This window comes from Ictalurus punctatus, chromosome 6, assembly GCF_001660625.3.
Source record: "Ictalurus punctatus breed USDA103 chromosome 6, Coco_2.0, whole genome shotgun sequence".
Taxonomy (NCBI): Eukaryota; Metazoa; Chordata; class Actinopteri; order Siluriformes; family Ictaluridae; genus Ictalurus; species Ictalurus punctatus.
Window position 1 is genome coordinate 30,077,667 of NC_030421.2, and position 19,333 is coordinate 30,096,999.

Genomic DNA, 19,333 nt, shown 5'->3' on the forward strand with positions numbered 1-19,333 from the left:
TGTGAGGACCAAACAGTCTGTGCCCTAGACATTTATTCCCCAATGGCTGATAACAGCCGCACAATGGTCCTGCATCTTAGAAGGCTTTATTATGCTTTGTTCTTTTCCTAAATGCTAAAGCAGACGTGGAGGAGAGGCCTTGAAAGAATCCTGTGTCTTGATACTTCTGATTTGTTCCCCGAGTTTGGCAAACTGTATCTTGTGACATGTACTTGGTGGATGAAGACAGAGTGGCCATTGTCTTCACACTTTGTCTCACTCTTGTAAAACCTTCATGCAAACCTTCGTAAATGCAGTTTGATGGGGTCATTGGCTAAATGTGAGTCAAAATGAGTGCGTCTACTGAGAGTATTAAGAGGTAGAAAATCCTAGTGTCTGTTATAATGTCTTAGGGCTGAGAGTTCTTTTGTGGGAAAGTTAATTTTGAGAAAAAATAATGATAATTAAAAAAACATGATAAACAGAGTGGAAACAAAGAGAACAATACAGGGAAAAAAGCTGGTGTGAGATACAAGACACAAATTACAAAGACAGACACAGATAAGGATGTTGTTATGGATAAATATGGTTGCAGAAAAAAACCGTGATACAGAGACATGAATAGAAACAGTTGTGCCCAAAAGTTTGCATACCCCTTGCAGAATCTGTTAAATCTTAATACAGTTAACAAAATAAGGGGAATCATAAAAATCTTATTTTTCCCCATTATTTCACATAACATATATATACATCTAGTCCACAAGACAAGATAATATCTGAATTTATAAAAAAAATTACCCCGTTGAAAGTTAACATACCCTTGATTCTTAATAATGTGTGTTGTTACCTGGATGATCCATGACTGTTTTTTTTTTTGTTTTGTTTTGTGATAATTGTTCATGAGTCCCTTGTTTGTCCTGAGCAGATAAACTAACCACTGTTCTTCAGAAAAATCCTCCAGGTCCTGCACATTCTTTGCTCTTCTGAATATTTGACCCATTTCCAACAGTATGATATAGAGATCCATCTTTTCACACTAAGGACAACTGAGGGGCTCGTACACACCTATTACATAAGTTGCAAACATTCATTGATGCTTAAGAAGGTAACACGATACATTAAGAGCCAGGGGGATGTAAATTTTTGAATAGGGTGATCAGTGTAAATTATTATTTTGTTTAAAGATCTTTTTTTTCATTTAGTACTGCCATTCAGATGCTAAATAAGATAATTACATGTCTCCCAGAAGACAAAATACTAACAATTTACACCAATCATCCTGTTCAAAAGTTTACACCCCCCTGACTCTTAACGTATCGTGTTACCTTCTTGAGCATCAGTGAATGTTTGCACCTCATGTAATAGTTGTGTACCGGTCCCTCAGTTGTCCTCAGTGTAAAAAGATGGATCTCAACATCATATAGCCACTGTTGGAAAGGGGTAAAATATGCAGAAGATGCTGGAAAAGCAAAGAATGTGCAGGACCTGGAGGATTTTTCTGAAAAACAGTGGGCAGTTTGAACAACATTTTGAACAACAGTTTGAACATGAACAACTATCACAAAACAACAAAAAACAGTTGTGGATCATCCAGGTAACAACACACAATATTAAGAATCAAGGGTGTGTAAACTTTTGAATGGGGTAATTTTTATAAATTCAGCTATTATCTTGTCTTGCAGACTATATGTATACATCTGTTATGTGAAATTGTTAATTCAGGACAGGACTAAATAAAAACCAACATGGATTTTTATGATCCCTCTTATTTTGTTAACAGTATAAAGATTTAGCAGATTCTGCAAGGGGTATGCAAACTTTTGGGCACAACTGTATAGACTGAAACTGGAATAGAAAGAGAGGAAGAAAGGGAGAGATAAATATAGAGACCCGAAGGAAGGAAAGAGAGAGAAAGATAAAGATAGAAAGATACAGGAATTGACAGAGAAAAAAATCAAGACATATATAGTGAAAGATAAAGAGAATGAAATAAAGACAGAGACAGACAGACAGTGGGAGAGAGAGAGAGAGAGAGAGAGAGAGAGAGAGAGAGAGAGAGAGAGAGACCAACCAGAGAAGGAGAGAGAGCGGCGGCGGTTGTCAGGTTCAGAAGTGGCTGTTCGGTCTTTGAGGTTGTGGAAACGAGCAGTGTACTCTACAGAGGAGGAGCACGGGCATGATGAAGGGCAACAGGAGGTAACAGAGGAAGGTGGAGGGGAGGATGTGAAGGAGGTGGAGAAGATGATGAGGGATCCGCAAATAGGATTAATCCAAAAGAAGAAAAAAAAATCAAATGGTAAGAAATCAAAGTTAACAAATGTATTTTTTGAAGAGTGAGAAAAAAACTAAACTAAACAATATAAAACATTTTAAATAAATCTTATTTAAAGGTACTGTCTAGAAGTTTATCTAAATTACTCATGGTACTGACACCATAATTGGTACCATATAATAGCACTGATCCCAATGAGTCCATAATTGATATTCCTCAAATTAGTTTATGTGAAGCAGTAGTTATCCTAGCATTATAAGTCATGGATAAGCAGTACATGCCATGTGTCACTCCAAGACAAATGCTAAATCTGGCCTTTTTATGTGAAGAATGCAAGGAGTAACTATCCTGACAAGCAGAAGCCTCTGGGAAGTGTGTCAATTGTAACTGTGAAGTGTATGAAAATTCTGTGAAAGGGCTCAAAGAAGCGTAAAAGCACCCTATGCTCCTCGGTAGCCACTTGCTTTTGAGCCATATTTCTCTCTATCATCAAACAGGTAATATCATCAAAATAAAACAATAAAAATGTGGCTGGGTTTCACAATTAGTTCCTTATGTCTCCTGTCCCCACTATAAGGTTAGATGCTGCCTTCCAGAATCATTCGCTCAGTTCAGAGGGTAGGTGTGTGAATAGAGCAAATCTTTAATAGAAAAATCTTTCATCTAACAGTACTGACACATAGAATTCATTTTAATAGGGTCTGCTTTTCAATCACAGGCTCCATTTTATCCTTATGGCCTAGAGTCCTTACTAGAGTACTTAAATAAATAAAGAGTATGGAATCTGGCACATTTGTAACTGGCACACCACTAGAGGGCAATTGTGTGCCTAGATGAAGTTACATTTCCTGTTACTATGGAGCTTGGAAAAACTTGGTCTTTATGTCTAAAGCCATCATTTAGTTTTCTGGTCTAGTTTAGGACTTTATATATAATAACTGTAGATTAGCTTTCTTATCTTAGTTCAGTGATACAAATAGAAGACTTCAGCATGTTCTCCAAAAGCACTGCTATGTGAGCATTCAAAGTGATTATGTCTTTACCATAAACTGAGTTTTAAGGTGGTGTGTTTTCGACAAAAACACCTGTGCAAGGCTGTACTGCCAGAGTTTGAAGCACTACAGCTGGATTGTACAAATGCAATGTTCTGGCAAAGCACATACTGTATATGAATCCACAGTGTAGAAACAAGGCCTGAGATGAGAGCTTGAGCCAACAACACTTCACACAATGGTTTCTTTGTGATCTCACTGAGTTTGTCAACGCCAACGTACAAATCCTGAAGCAAGACATGGTTGGGTGTGTCTTTAGAAGTAGTGTTATTGAATTCGTGAATGTTCCCTAAAAATCTGGAAAACCACAAAAAAAGGATGTGTGTTCTATGATTGTTTTTTGTTTCCCAATCTGTATTCAGTATATTAGAGTAAATCTGCATACTAACTTCTGTTTCTGTATTTGGGGATAAGTCCCCAATGTAATTCCCTCAACATAAATAAACATTTACAAATTAATTGTATGAGTTGATTCTAGAGAACAAAAAATTTTAATTTACCTGCCACACGGTGAGCCACTAGCCCTTCAAGGTTGTGGTTTGTGTGCTCAAGTTCATCCTCTCCGGGCAGCGGGGAGGAATTTGAGTAGCTCCTGGAGGGGGCACTGTGTGAGCTAGTCTCTGTAGGATAAGGAAACTGAGTGGCTGTGCTGGGGGGATAAGTGTTAAGGGGTTTCAGCTCGAGACTGCTAACTGTAGGGGAGGGCCCAGAAGAGTGGATCAGACCAGCAGGATCTGGAACTGAAGGATAGCATGGAACTGCTGACCTTGGACTTTGAAAAGAGGGTTCTGTAAGTTGCGACTGCAATGTAGATGGAGCCTTTTGAACAGGTGAAGTATGTTGCTGGGGCTGCATGTATTCAGTCACTGAATGTATGGCAGTATCAGCCTGATAGGAAGGTCGAGCCTGTGTCTGAGAGAAGGATGGCTGGGTTGTGATGACAGTGACTTCACCAGAAGGGGCGCTGTAGGACTTGGGAACTTGCATATGAGCTGGATCCAAATCCAGCATGAGCAGATTGAGAGCCTCAATGGATTGTTCAATCTCATTCTGAGAAGGAGCTTTAGGGAACTCAGGCAGGCTGTGACTTTGGAGTGCAGGGCTGAAGTGTACCCCATCTACAACCGGTTCCTCTGGAACACCAAACTGCTGCCAGACATTAAGCCCCCGCTGCACAGCTTCTCTGCTGCTTGTGGTACGTGCTGGAGCTTTGGGCATGAGCTTCTGTTCATTATTGGGCATCGCTCCAAAAGACTGTGAGCGAAAGATGCCACCATTGTGGCTGGCATAACTGCTGGATGGTAGCTCTGAGTTGCCCAGACCTTCCTGAGTGGAGGAGGAAGAACCGTAAAGTAGTGTTACAGGTTCTATCTCTTTTCCATGTCCGCTTCCCTCCAAGTAGGGCATGCCCTGCCCATTGATCACTGTCTCAGGTTGGTAGTACAGGTCAGCTGGAGTGGCTCGACCCTCTAGGGAGGACAGAGTACCCAAGCTGTCCACACTGTTGCCTTCTTGGCTGTTGGGCAGGTCATCATCCAGGATGTCTGTCTCCCTATCTATGCTGTTGTGTCCATTAACGTGGACCTGAGCTGGAACCAGATGAAGGATACCACCTCCTCCTCCACCTCCTCCCCCATGACTATTTTGGTAACCTGGCTGGTGCATGGGCGCCTCCAGGCCACTGAGGAGTTGCTCCAGCTCTTGCCTCTCCTCAGGACTGAGGGGCTGACTGGGCTGCTGGATCACCGACACTGCCTGCTGGGCAGTTTCATCAGTGCGATCAGTCTTAATGGAGGCAGTGGAGTTTCCAGAGTCACTGCTAACAGACAGAGCGTGGTCCACTGGGGCAGGAGTGTGTTCGACAGTGGGCTCAGCTGCTGTGGGAAGGCCGTTAGCTGTAGCATCCACAGACTCTTTTTTACGGACTTTAGCGTAGAGGCTACCATCCAGAGGACCTTGCATATGAATGACGTCTGTAAAGAAAACAAAAACATATATTAATATAAATATAAACAATATTTATATATGGGTCAAGTCCAACCACCAAGTGTGCCACAAATGTCTAGTTGGGTCACTTTTTAGTTACATATAAAAGTTGAGCAATTGTAAACATATGAACATCTTGTACAACCCCAATTCCAAAAAAGTTGCTGTGTAAAATGTAGTTGAAAACAGAATACAATGATTTGCAAATCTCAACTCAATGATTTGCAAATCTCATAAACCCATATGTTATTCAAAATAGAACACAGAAAACATATCAAATGTTTAAACTGAGTAAATGTACCATTTAAAGAAAAAAATAAGGTCATTTTGAATTTGATGCCAGCAACATGTCTCAAAAGTTGGGACGGGGGCAACAAAAGGCTGGAAAAGTAAGTGTTACTAAAAAGAAACAGCTGGAGGTTAATTGGCTACAGGTCAGTAACATGATTGGGTATAAAAGAGTATCTTAGAGAGTCTTTCAGAAGTAAAGATGGGCAGAAGTTCACCAATCTGAGAAAAACTGCATCTGCAATTTGTTGAACAATTTCAGAATAATGTTCCTCAACGTAAAATTGTGAAGACTGAAAATCTCATCATCTTTAGTATATAATATCATCAAAAGATTCAGAGAATCTGGAGAAATCTCTGTGTGCAAGGGACAAGGGTGAAAATCAATATTGCATGCCCGTGATCTTCAGGCTCTCAGGCAGCACTGCATTAAAAATAGGCATGATTCTATAATGGAAATCACTGCATGGGCTCAGAAACACTTCCAGAACTCATTGTCTGTGAACACAGTTCGCCGTGCTATCCACAAATGCTAGTTAAAGCTCTATCATGCAAAGAAGAAGCCATATGTGAACATGATCCAGAAACGCCGCCGTCTTCCCTGGGCCAAAGCTCATTTAAAATGGACTGAGGCAAAGTGGAAAACTGCTCTATGGTCAGACAAATTGAAATTAAATGAATCTAAATGAAAGAGGACTAAAGAGGAGAGGGACCATCCGGCGCTCAGTTCAAAAGCCTTTCTGATGGTATGGGGTGCATTAGTGCCTATGGAATGGGCAGTTTGTACATCTGGATAGGCAACATCAATGCTGAAAGGTATAGGTTTTAGAGCAACATATGCTTCCATCCAGATTCCATCCCATCTTTACTTCTGAGAGACTCTGCCAATCTAATATACTCTTTTTATACCCAATCATGTTACTGACTTTTGCCAATTAACATAATTAGTTGCAAAATGTTCCTCAAGTTTTTTCCTTTTTAGTAACACTTACTTTTCCAGCCTTTTGTTGCCCCGTCCCTTTTTTTGAGACGTGTTATGTCCATCAAATTCAAAATTACCTTTTTTTCCCCTTAAAATTGTAAATTTCCTCAGTTTAAACATTTGCTATGTTTTCTATGTTCTATTGTGAATAACATATGGGTTTATGAGATTTGCAAATCATTGCATTCTGTTTTCATTTACATTTTAAACACAGCGTCCCAACTTTTTTTTTTGCAATTGGGGTTGTATGTTTATACAAAAAACACCTACATGCAATACTTATTGTATACTGATCCGGGATTATTATAATATCCAGAGTAGGCCACAAAATTAACTGAGTCACTGATCACTGTTTACTATACTTAATATTAAATCTGTGGAGCCAGACACAGACACACCCCTAGAATATGATTCAACAACATCTTCCCTGGAGACACATAACATTCCTTATCCAAAGCTCTGACTCACCTGTGGAAAAATAGTCTCAAACTCAATGCTGGATGCTTTCCTGCCTTCTTGGAACTAAGGCATCATTGCCTATATCATCTCACTTGAACATGCACACCCACTGGCTTGAGAAGCTGGAAAGTCCATTTATCTGCAGCTCTAACAATGAACATTTTGTTTTCTTGAGGACTAGCTTCACCACAACAAGGGATGTTGGACACTGACCTTCTAAAACTGATGAGCCACTGATGAGAAATTGCTTTTATGTTCCAATGCACAATCTGTATCAGCAACCTTACACCTGCTGGATTATAACTCTAATGCTAGAGTTACCTGCTAGCTTTTGTTCTGTTCTATGACATACAGTATCATCAATTCAAATCAAAAAACAAAAATATTTTTGCCAACTCTTGACAGAAGATCAATTATGACTCTACAAAAGTATCCTTTAAAGCACAGGTTCCCAACCTCCTGTCAAGCTAATTTTTGTATTTTCCTTCCTTTAACACACCCGACTCAATAATGGCTGTTTATTAGCAAATTGGATGACTCAGATGTGGGAGAGCAGTAAAAAGTAATTAAAAAAAAAAAAACACTTAAAGGTGCAGGGCAGGGAGTTCTCCATTACCAGGGTTGGGAACCTGTGCTTTTAAGAAAGTACTGCTTATTTATTAGTGCCCGTTATGGTTTCTGAAATGTACTATAAATTTTTGCTGTGGAAAAAATCATTGTGGCTTTTTCTTTCATTTCAATGTAAACATTTTCAAAACTTGCTCTTTTTCCACAAGAGCTGCACTAGTCAGACACCTTGACATGCTTTACCAATGTACCATTCAAGGGCCTTTCCAAACTTATTTGCTGAAAGTACCAGTTAGCTTCATCTTAATCAGCCCAGGCTTGGCGCCAGCACTTCCCTTTAATAGTCAGGCCTGGAAAAAGTGAGCCTTTTCCCTCATCAGTAATACTTTCCCCTTAACTAGAAAAGCTCCAAAACCCATTCGTGAGTCTTTCCAGCATGCCGAGAAGCAAAGATCTCACCACAGGGACAACACACCCATTGGGAAGCTGAGAGAACAACACATCATGCATAATTCTGTACTAAGTACAAGTTAAACTGTGGCATTCGCTAAGGCAGCTAAGACAAGTTCTCATATTTTATTTATGCCTAAATGCATCCTTATGACTTAGTAGTGTCATGTGAAGACCTGATGCAGTCAGAATCTTCATATGACACTCAGCCTTTACAGATGGAAGGAGACACAACTCTCTCTTGAAAAAGGAACTGCCTTCTATTTCGGCATACATTTTATCACCTATTTACATGCACCTGTGATCTGCCATCATTCCTATATTAGACATCAACATCTTCCCTTCCCAATCATCACCTGTATAAATAGCAGAATGTTAAAACATGTTAGGAGAAGCAATTAGTTTCCATACTACTAAAGAAACTAAGAAATGCTGACAAACTTTCCCTACCTGTTGAGGCGTCCTGATCTGCAGGTCCGATATAATTTCTTAATCACTTTATGAGCTGCAATGTTCTTCTTCTATAATGCTCCACTAACTGAACAGTAGTGAGCTGTGGAGGGGGAGTTGCTTTGACTCACCCCTCACACTCCTCCCACTAAGGCCACCAGGCTGATTCTGACACACTCCAATAGAGACGCTCTATAATGGACTGCCTGTCTCTCACTCTCTCTGTCTCTCATGGTCTCTTTCTGTTTTCTATAACCCGTCTGTGATGGATGTCATTTTATCATGTACCAGATGAGCAACTGATGTCTAATGCCATGACATCATACAGCCTTTTTCTGCCCCTCTGTCTGTTCTCTCACATTCACTTACTCAAACTCTCTTGATACCTTATGTCAGACTTGGAAATGTAATCAAAAGTAGACAATCCTAAATTAAATTGCACACATACTTAATAGCATACCTTCCCCAAACACACCCTTACAGACCCTAAGTGCATTAACCATACATACCCAGGCAGTGATGGAAAGATTGATCACTGAGAACATGGGGGGGCAGACAAAAGGACAAATCATGGGAAATACAGCAAGAATAATTTGAGTTTATGTGTACATGAGTGTCTCCATATTGTTTGGATCATACAAAATTGGGAATGACATGACCCCTCTTCAAGACTTCGTACAGTGCAGACCTGATGTTGCGGCAGAACTAAACACTCCTGCATGGACTCCGGTTCTGAGCCAGCTGGCTGTTTATAGGACAGTTTGGCCTGCACACCATGGAAAAGTTCTTCCCATTTAGCCATGTTAAAAAAGTGAACAAAAACGCTCCTTTTTTTAAAAAAAAAAATGCCACTTGCAGTCAGGGAAAGAGAGAAACAGAAAAGATCATTAACTGATTGAAAACAGAAATCGTTTAAACCAAGGCCACTACCTTTACGTCAGTGTTGTCTGATTTGACGAGAAACACACCAAGCCAACACATTACACCGCGTTTGAGACCACCATTTTCCTTATGCCTCCAAGTTCCACTAGGCAAACAGTTGGGTGAACAGAGATATACAACCAGATACCTGTAGATGTTGTTTTTTTACCTGCCGTCCTTAAATTCGTCAATACGCAACACTTTCCTGTTGTATCCCTGCACAAAGCTAAGGTGATTCATTTAATTAAAGCCTTGATGGATGATTCTGAAGTTAGGTAAGGTGGGCTGCAATAATAGTGTGTAGTCTTGGGCATTGTGAAACACTGCATAGATTAAGTCTCAATACACAACATGAGCTTATAAGGACAAACATATGATGAATACTGTAAAATAAATCCGTTAAGATGAATTCCTCGCCTACAGGTAATGATTTCCAAGGGAGTTCCACTGTAGTCTGCTCACTGTTGGTTTAAGAGTGGAAAAGGTGTGGGCTATTTTGAGCACTATATGAGACAGTAAAGGAGCTCTGTGTATCTACATGACTGTGTGTAAGAGAGATTTCTGATTTTTTTTTCTTCTTTTCCTTATTCAAACCTTATTCTAACAGTATCTGCTTTAACTTTAATTCATTAATGTCCACTGATGGCTAGTCAATGGTTGAACCATTAAAGCACCCTTGATCTCAAACACTAAAGCTTAGGCAGTTCTCAAGGACCTGTTGTTGGCTCTTATCCAAACTCCATCAGGACAATGTCTTTGATTCTGTCCAAGTCAGAATCCAAGGACAGAAAATCCAAGAAACCAAGGACAGAAAATGTCAGTGTCTTGTACTTTCAAACATGGAAAGAAAGTAAATAGGAAATCCTCAAATACTTTGTAATAACATATAGCTTTCAGAAAAATGTATCTCACAAACTGCATTAACAAGTGTTGCCATGTTTTAACAACTGTGTGATGAAACTGAGGCCTTAAAATGAGAGTAAAGGAATCTTAAGAAAAGCCCAACGCAACTTTCAGTATATCATGTCAGCATGATATTTCAATACATACACACATTTTTGTGTGTGTATATACTGAAAAAACATTTCTTAAAATGTTTCCTGCAGTGACTGCAAACAGCACGCTGCCCTCTGTTATACAAGCTAATCATTATAGGTTAGGTAAGGCACCAGGAATGACAACAGGTCCCTTGAGATTTTACATATAACTGCAAAGAGGCAGGACATTTGTGGGAGCCCTATCACTCCATGCCCCCAGAAGGACAGATGCAATCCTGAGTTATGACACATACAGTGCTTTGATAGTTGCAGACATGCTATACCTGGAATAGTCCACACACTTCATAAGCAAAGTATCCATGATGAACAGTGGCCTGCATAATTATTGGTGCCCTACCTAAAAAATGTATGCCATGATTGTATAAACTAAACATTACACACAATAATTAACACTTTCCATTCTAACAATAGGAATAGGATTACTTACAAAACACATTCATTACAACTACTTTTTCTGTAATAGTATTTTCTTTAAAAATATACTGTATGTGCCACAATGGCTGACAACCCCTAAGAATATTTAAAATACATGCAAACAAATTAACTGATCTTCAGTAAGCACTATTCTGTTTAGATTTATGATGGATGCTGGGAACAATAGTTACAACATGGAAATACACATTGGATGGGACACCTGACCAACACAGGACATCATGCATATACTGTACACTATCACAGAAACTGCACATAGACAGTACCCAAATATCAGGATCGAAACAGGGACCCTGGAGCTGTGAGGTGGTAATGCTGCTCCTCCATACTACCCAGAGACAAACTGTTATAACCCCCCCAGATTTTTTTTTATTATTATTCATTTATTCTCAGTCCCCTGGAACTTGTTTGTTGCTTTTAACCATGTCCAGTTTTCCTGTTTGCACACATGTAAATTCCATTTGTCATCCATTATCACAGGAAGAAAACACAAATTACTTTCAACAGAAAAGAGACAAATTGTTGTTGTCCTGCACAAATCAGGTAATGGATATAAAAAAAACATAAGCAGTGAAAACACCATTAAGAACAATTAGGGCCATTATAAAAGTTTCATGTATCTGAAACTGTTGGAAATTTGCCAGGAATTTAACCTATTGGTGAAGGAGTGAGAAAGAGCTAGATAAGCAGTAAACCAGAAACCAGTGCAATAACTACATGTGCAATACACTAAACCAGTGCAATAATTACATGTGCATTACACTCAACCAGGGCAATAATTACATGTGCAATACACTAAACCAGGGAAATAATTACATGTGTAGTACACTAAACCAGTGCAATAATTACATGTGCAATACACTCAACCAGGGCAATAATTACATGTGCAATACACTAAACCAGGGCAATAATTACATGTGCATTGCACTAAATGTCAATAAAGGATTTCTGTTCTATTCTATTCAATTCTATTCAAAAGCTGTTTCATATTATTGTAATTATTATAATGCCCAGATGGTATTATTGAGACAATAATATATTGAGACAATACTCAATCTCTGCCTGTGCACAAGTGAACTTCATGCTACTGGCTAAGTTCTCATCAAGTGCATCTGTAAAGTGACCTGAGGAAACTGATACCTGCGGTGTCATGTAACAATAAATTCAAAAACAGTAAATCTACATGGGACAAAGAGAGAAGCACAGAAAAAAAAGATGCTTAAAGATAGTGGAATGCAAAATTGTCCATTTGAAAATATATCCACTATTTGGGTTCAAAATCCAAATCAACACGTGATTTTTTTGTCTGCTGAAAAGAAGTGAAAGCTGCCTGAAAGTCCTGATATGACTTCAGACTGTGCAACTGCACATTAAGCATTTAAGAAAGAAAAAAACCTGCAACTCAGAAGCGTGCTGGCTCTTTTCTCAGCTCCGGCTACCATAATAGCAGTTCTTAAGTACAGCACATTAAATATGCATTAAAGATGTTTTGGACTGTCCACTTTTACAGCAAGACATAAAAGTGTTCGAGGACTGCAGGATGAGAAAAATGGTCCACTGAGGCATGGTGAAGTCAAATATTCATCTAGTGGGATATGCAGAATGTGACTGCATCAGCACTGCTACTATAAGAAGACTCTTTGTGTTTATGCAACAGGATTGGGGAAAAAAGGGAAGATGTAGATGTACTAAATCCGCCCTCTCTTGCCTTCCCACCATTCACCTTCTCAAAGGTCAAATACCACACAACATTTTGAGTAATGTTTTAGAGTGCGCTATCTGGAGGACACATTTGCATGAAATAATCGTAACTCTCACTGCTGTTATAGCATGCAACTTATTTCTGGATGGAAAATTTCTAGACCATCAGCAGTCTCTCAATACTGTATGAGTTAAACCTGCCCTAGACTAAATGTTAATGCCTCATTCGGTCAAATATTATAGTAAATTAAGACAAAACCAAACTCTTTGCATGCAGTGCTCCAAATGAGTCAAGTTTAAAGGCAAACATTTTATTAGCAATGACGTAGAGTGTCAGGAAAAGTAATCAAGTTCCACTCTAAGAACTGAAAAAAGATAGGGTATGCAGGAAGCCACTCTTTGCTGGCATCGTGGCCAGCTATGGTACTGTAGAGACCAAACATGGTAATTCCTCTCACAACATGAGCCTCCCACTCTCAAACCCCATACCCCCCCCCCCCCAACACACACACACACACACACACACACACACACACACCCCAGAGTGAAGCATCGCATCAGTGAATGTCATGAGTTTTCTCTCTAATTCTGGTTGATTTTAATATTGTGGAAGTGGCTTAAGCTGGGCTGCACAGTGCAGCAATATTTCCCGTGTGAAAGAACTACAGAACTATTCTCGCTACTTGGTGTGTGTAATATTAAATAATATTTCCCATCTGCTAAAGCCATCTCCATTTAGTCTAGTCATGGAAAATGAGGGAAAAATGGCTACAAAGGATATTAGATTCAATGTCATTGTCAGTGCTTATAATTCTACCAAAATGAAATTCTATTTCTATGTACAGAGTGTTGTCTCTCATGTGTGTCTCTCAATCCTCAAAAATCAAACACAGCCAGCATTAGTGTTAGGATACAATTTTTCAGCCATAATCTTGAGTTTCTAATGGATTAATCACAGTTGAACACAAATGAACACAAATGAAATATGCCGGTTTCTTCTTGTCTTGTGGTATCCTAAGGCAGGTGAAAATTTTTGCTTTCACATTTCCATTCATGTCATTATCATGGTTATGCTAAAACCGGATCTGAACTACACTACCCAACAGCCCCAGCACATCACATGACCATGTTACATGTTCCACTGATCAATCACACCTGTTCTGTGTGACCTCTAATAAGCACCACTATTTAAGTTCTGGCTTCTGTGTACTGCATTATCATGCTTCTGTTGATTGTCATGTGTGTCTGTTTGTTTTACTGGTTTGTGTGCGCTCACCACATTAGTTCTTATTTTTACACCCTGCACAATAAAGGTCTGCATTTGCTTCTTTCTCCTCAACTGAAACCTGACTGTCATGAAGTGTAAATTATAAATATTTACACTCTATGCATATGTATTTTTGTTTATGTAATAAGAATGATCATGTATTTTAAAAGTCTTATTTTAATGCTTGATCTCAAATTTTAATATGACCATCATGGCCTCCATCTTGCCAATTCATGACAATTCACACAATTTCATTTTGGGGAGTGGGTAGAGTTTGTGCCATTTTTTTATTTTTTAACTTTATACATATAAAATTAAAAACCTCACTCAGAACATCATCATGATACATATGGCCTTCTTTATCAGCCATACATACACAAAGCTTTCTGTATTCGTGCGCATGAGGTGTGTATGTTTAAATATACATACTGAAAACCACCTGAAAACCACTTGCTGCTGCTGTGGATGGCTCCATATGGACAGCATAAAGATCAATGAGATTACTGTGGATAGTACCACCTAGAAACCTTGAAGATGGCTTAGGACTGCAGTTGCTGTGAACAGTTTTGCACTCAAGACTCCATCAGTGACCAGTTGATATCTTCAACAAAATAGACTTCATGTTAAGACTATAATGAATTCAGAAATAACTCTGATGCTTATATTTGTAAGTTGCACATAAGTTTCTGTGAACACAACTGCACTTTTTGACTACATAGTATACACTTATGGAAGATAAATTATTTACAGTCACACTATCTGGTGTCACCCAGGTGAGGATGGGTTCCCTTTTGCGTTTGGTTTCTTTCAAGGTTTCTTCCTCATGTCATCTCAGGGAGTTCTTCCTTGCCACCATTGCCTCTGGATTGGCATTAGGAATAAATTCATAAATTAGAACATTTATATATGGAATTTATATATTTCTGTAAACTAGTTTGTGACAATGTCCATTGTTAAAAGTTCTATATAAATAAAATGTAATTTGAGTTTAATTGAACTATGTCTATGTAGGAACCAGTAGTGTCAGAAAAGTGTAATCATGGGTATACTGATTATGAGGAGCTCCCATCCCACTTACTGGTAATAATATCAACATAACTGACAGTAACTTCTGACTATAGTGTGCAATCTGATGACAAAGATAAAATATACACGTATGATAAATGACAATTTTCTAGTGCATAGGCCTACTGGAGGATCTTACCTAAACACAGAATTATAACTGAAAAGGCACAAGAAATGAAGAAACCATGATTTAAATCCCAGGTGGGCCAACAGATTCTCAGGACTTTTTCTCTTACTCTTATAAATTCCTAGCCATCTGAGAGGCTGTGCAGTTATTAAATGTAGGTTAAAAACTAAAAGTGTATGTTGAAGAAATAGCCACATTTAGATATAGTGAAAGGACTGTATGTTCCACAGACATTTTGCAGTACAACTGAGACTGCTTTCTTTTCCCTGAAATGATTAGTTCCTCATTTGCTCATGAACCCAAATTCCATAAAACTTGGGCCCACTAAAATGTTCCAGTATTGCAACTACCTGAGAGAATAGCAATTATAGAATTGCAGTTAAAATTGAAGCTGGGGGCAACTCTGTAAATCTGGAAGACAATAACATAATTAGTTACTGGAGCATTATTAAAATCACTAGTGCTGAGTTTAGCATTTGGATTTTGTCCCAGGACTACCTCACAAAACCAGTAAACACTAAAAGAGTAAAGCCATTTTCTGGCACTGTGGATGCATTTCAGTGAATTTCAGTATATTAAAGGTACAAATTGTATATGTCTCTGGGGTGTATGTTTAAGAAATGCACTATAAGAATGATAACACAGCATGCACTCATGGTACCAAAGCAATGACTGGGTAAGAGATTCTCTATGGACTAGTCTATGAAAACTAATGGGAGGAGAATGGATGGAGTCAGAGACACAGTCTCATAAATGTCAACACTGCAGCCATCTGTTACAGGTCAATGAAAGCTATTTAAGTAGAATATCTGACCCGTGCCGAGGTATGCGTAGAGGCCTAGAAAACATAAAGGAAACAAGACAATCGTGTATTATAAAGTCAGAAGGGGTGAATGAGATCCTTTCCTTCTGTTGTCCTCCACCCACACTTACAGTTCCCATCAGACTTCTCAAAGACTGAAGAGAAACATAATTATGGCAGCTGGAGAAATGGTGTAAGCTCAGAAGTAAATGTCAACCAAGCATGGGACTTGCTATGTTTCCCCCAGCAGGACAAAGTCAAAAATGCTTTATACAGCTTTATTTCCACAAAATGCACTTGCCTCCAAGGTTGTATCTGCTCAGAAACTCTAACCAAGCCAAAAAAGCACCCCCACGAAGCAAGAACACTGAACAAATAAGTCTCTAAGTCTGTTATATAGTAACAAATCAAGCTGGCACATGTTTCGGTTGGTTCAGCTACACTGTTACACAACTCTCACTGTCTGGACTCAGAGCATTTTAATCTGTAAAGCCCCAACTGATGAAGTCAGATTACTCTACTCAACAAAATAGGATAAAACCATTATCATCTGTGTACACTAAGTGGTTCAATCTGCTATTTTCTCAGCAAACATGCAAGTTTGGGTCAGCTCTAAAATTATTGTGTCATGGTCCTGGACATTTTACATGCATGTTAGAATAGGGCAGCTGCATCAGTGTGTAATAGGTGAAATGACAGAGTAATTCAGCAAAGCCAAGCTCAAAGACAAGCTGACTGGGAAAAGCAAATGCACCCATCTGATACAGGCACTCATTGCTCCCAGCCAGTCCTCCAGTCAGACTCCACATGTGTGCAAACGGAACAAATTGATGACAATTCCCACTCTCGTGTCTGCAAAACAACCGTAAAAGTAAAACAGACCACACACATATGACATGTACCAACAAACGTATTTCGGAGAGTCACGTCCATGAAGGAAAATGTGAAACATGCACCTCTGGTGTCATATGATAACAGGTGTAAACTGTAAAATATTCTGCACCAGGCTGGCAGGCCTGTCTGTCTGTCAGAATGCTTGTTAAATGCCGTAAACTCAGAGTCTGTCTACTGTAGCATGTGCTCAACAATACAGCCTGTCAAAAGGGTTAATGTGTATTTTAAAGCCTTTGCTTCCACATATTGTTTATTGTTTTATATTGATAATAAAGATCTCCTTTTACCAGCTATAAGAACAGTCAATAAGATCCTGTATATTGAAATACTCAGCAAGAAAAGAAATGTCCTCTCACATTGAACTGCTTTTATTTCCAGCAAATTTCTTAACATGTGTAAATATTTGTATTAACATAAAAACATTCAACGACTGAGACATAAACTGAACAAATTTCACAGACATTTGACGAACAGAAATAGAATGAGTCCCTGAACAAAGGGGGGGGGTCAATATTAAAAGTAACAGTCAGTATCTGGTGGCCTCCTGCTGCTTTAAGTACTACAGGGCATCTCATCCTTATGGACACACCAGATTTGTCAGTTCTTGCTGTGAGATGTTACTCCACTCTTCCACCAAGGTATTTACAAGTTCTCGATCACGTCTGGGGGGACACACGGTTACATGTAATTTTCCACTGCAAGGACAGTCAGCTATCCTTCCTGTCTCCCTGTAGCACTGTCTTAGTCGTCTTACATTACAGACATTGCAGTTTTTTGCTCTGGCCACATCTGCAGTCCTCATGCCTCCCTGCAGCAGGTCTACGGCATGTTCACGCAGGTGAGCAGGAACCCTAGACATCTCTCTTCTGATGTTTTTCAGATTCAGTAGAAAAGTTTCTTTAGTGTCCTAAGTTATTGTAACTGTGACCTTAATTGCCTACCGCCTGTAAACTGTTAGCGTCTTAAGGACTTTTCCACAGGTGCATGTGCAATAATTGTTTATGGTTCACTGAACAAGCATGAAAAACATTGTTTAAACCCTTTCCAATAATGATCTGTGAAGCTTATTTGGATTTTACAAAATTATCTTTAAAATACAATCTCGTGTATTGTCAAAAAGGGATGTTTATTTTTTTGCTGAGTATGTTTGTAGGATCCGCTCTTATATGCACAGCTAACCACACAAACACACCATAATGGTTTTCTGTGAAACACAGCTGCCTTTCAGCATGCAACAAAAACACTGCATCAAACAGCTGATCTGGGACTTGAAAACTGTTATGAGCAGCTTTTAAAGACGTGTTAACCACATTCAATCTAACTTAGTCAAAATCAGTCTGGCCTGTGATGGCTTGAAAAATATTTACCACAGTGTGGCTTTTCTGCTGTGGCAAAAAGCTGTTAGGGCAGAAATGAGGCAATTATTGTACAATTACACAGCCCAAACTGTACGCTTAAAACCTGGATAAACACAAGGATATATACAATACCTAAACTCAGATTACCACTAATGTACGCCTGGGAAACCATTCATATGGTGAAATTTTGACACGTTTTATTATAATTGATATATAAAATCTCTATTATAAAAAAGAGAAAATTGCAGTTCTACTGAAAGATTCCAACACACTGATAGTCTACAAGTAACTCCTATTTATGGATCCAATGTAATTAATTTAACTTGTAAAAATAAAAGTATTTTGTAAAAAAAAAGAAAAGAAAAAAAAGTCTTTATTCATTGCCTATATTTCTACATTGTTTTAGGTAAATATATTTATGTTTACTTATATAGGAAATGTTATAAAATAAAATGATTTACACCAAATTTTGGTCAAACCCCAAGTTTCCATTGGTTTTGGCTGTTTGCTAGAATTCAGTCATAGTGAGACTCCCTCACATATAGAGCAGTCATTAAGTCATATTAAGTAAAAACCCAAAGTTGCAAATCAACAGAAATCAAAAAGCCATATTTGCTAAAAATATTTATTTTATGATCAGGCAGGAACTTCAGTGCAGCTTTCTATGTGACAAGACACAAAACAAATGAATGTGTGATATTACCCATGGTAACAGCATAGATGAAATGAAAAGGTAAAAAACAAACAAACAAACAAAACAAAAACATTAAAGTTCAAGGCCTACCTGTGGACCAACAGCATTCACTTGCTTACTATCCTTCAAAACAAGTCTTGTGAGTATTTATAAGCACCAGTAGGGCTAAGCTCCTGAAATGTGTGTGTAGTGAACATAAGCTACTGCATCCTTCCTTCTCTGGTGACAGACAACAAAAAGGGCTTTGGTATCTTGAGAGGCTGAAGAAGTTGTCTGTGGCTCTGTCACTGCCTCCCTGACAGCGCCTGTCTGGTCTCATCTCCCAACCTCCATACTTTTCACACCCAACCATTCGGAGAATGCTGTCACCATGGACAACGGCAACCTCTTTTGCAGTCCCATCCTCCCTCTGGCTAATTCAAGTCCTGAGTTTATACTACAGGTTATGTATTTTATCTGTTTTTGATCTGACTAATGAAAACTGTAAATAACCCAGCTGGTTGCATATTAACATGTTATCATGACAGCT

General features: G+C 38.8%; 1 protein-coding gene across 10 annotated transcripts in view; it reads right to left on the reverse strand.

Annotated features, from left to right (window-relative positions):
* Positions 1-19,333, reverse strand: part of tns1b (tensin 1b) — a 192,986-nt gene that overhangs the window by 23,617 nt on the left and 150,036 nt on the right. For all 10 annotated transcript variants that reach the window (XM_047155880.2, XM_047155873.2, XM_047155874.2 and 7 more), the window contains 2 exons: positions 3,804-5,276; positions 2,051-2,134 (listed from right to left, as the gene is read on the reverse strand). In XM_047155880.2, coding sequence (XP_047011836.1) covers positions 2,051-2,134; positions 3,804-5,276 — 1,557 coding nt within the window. The remainder of the gene's footprint in view (positions 1-2,050; positions 2,135-3,803; positions 5,277-19,333) is intronic.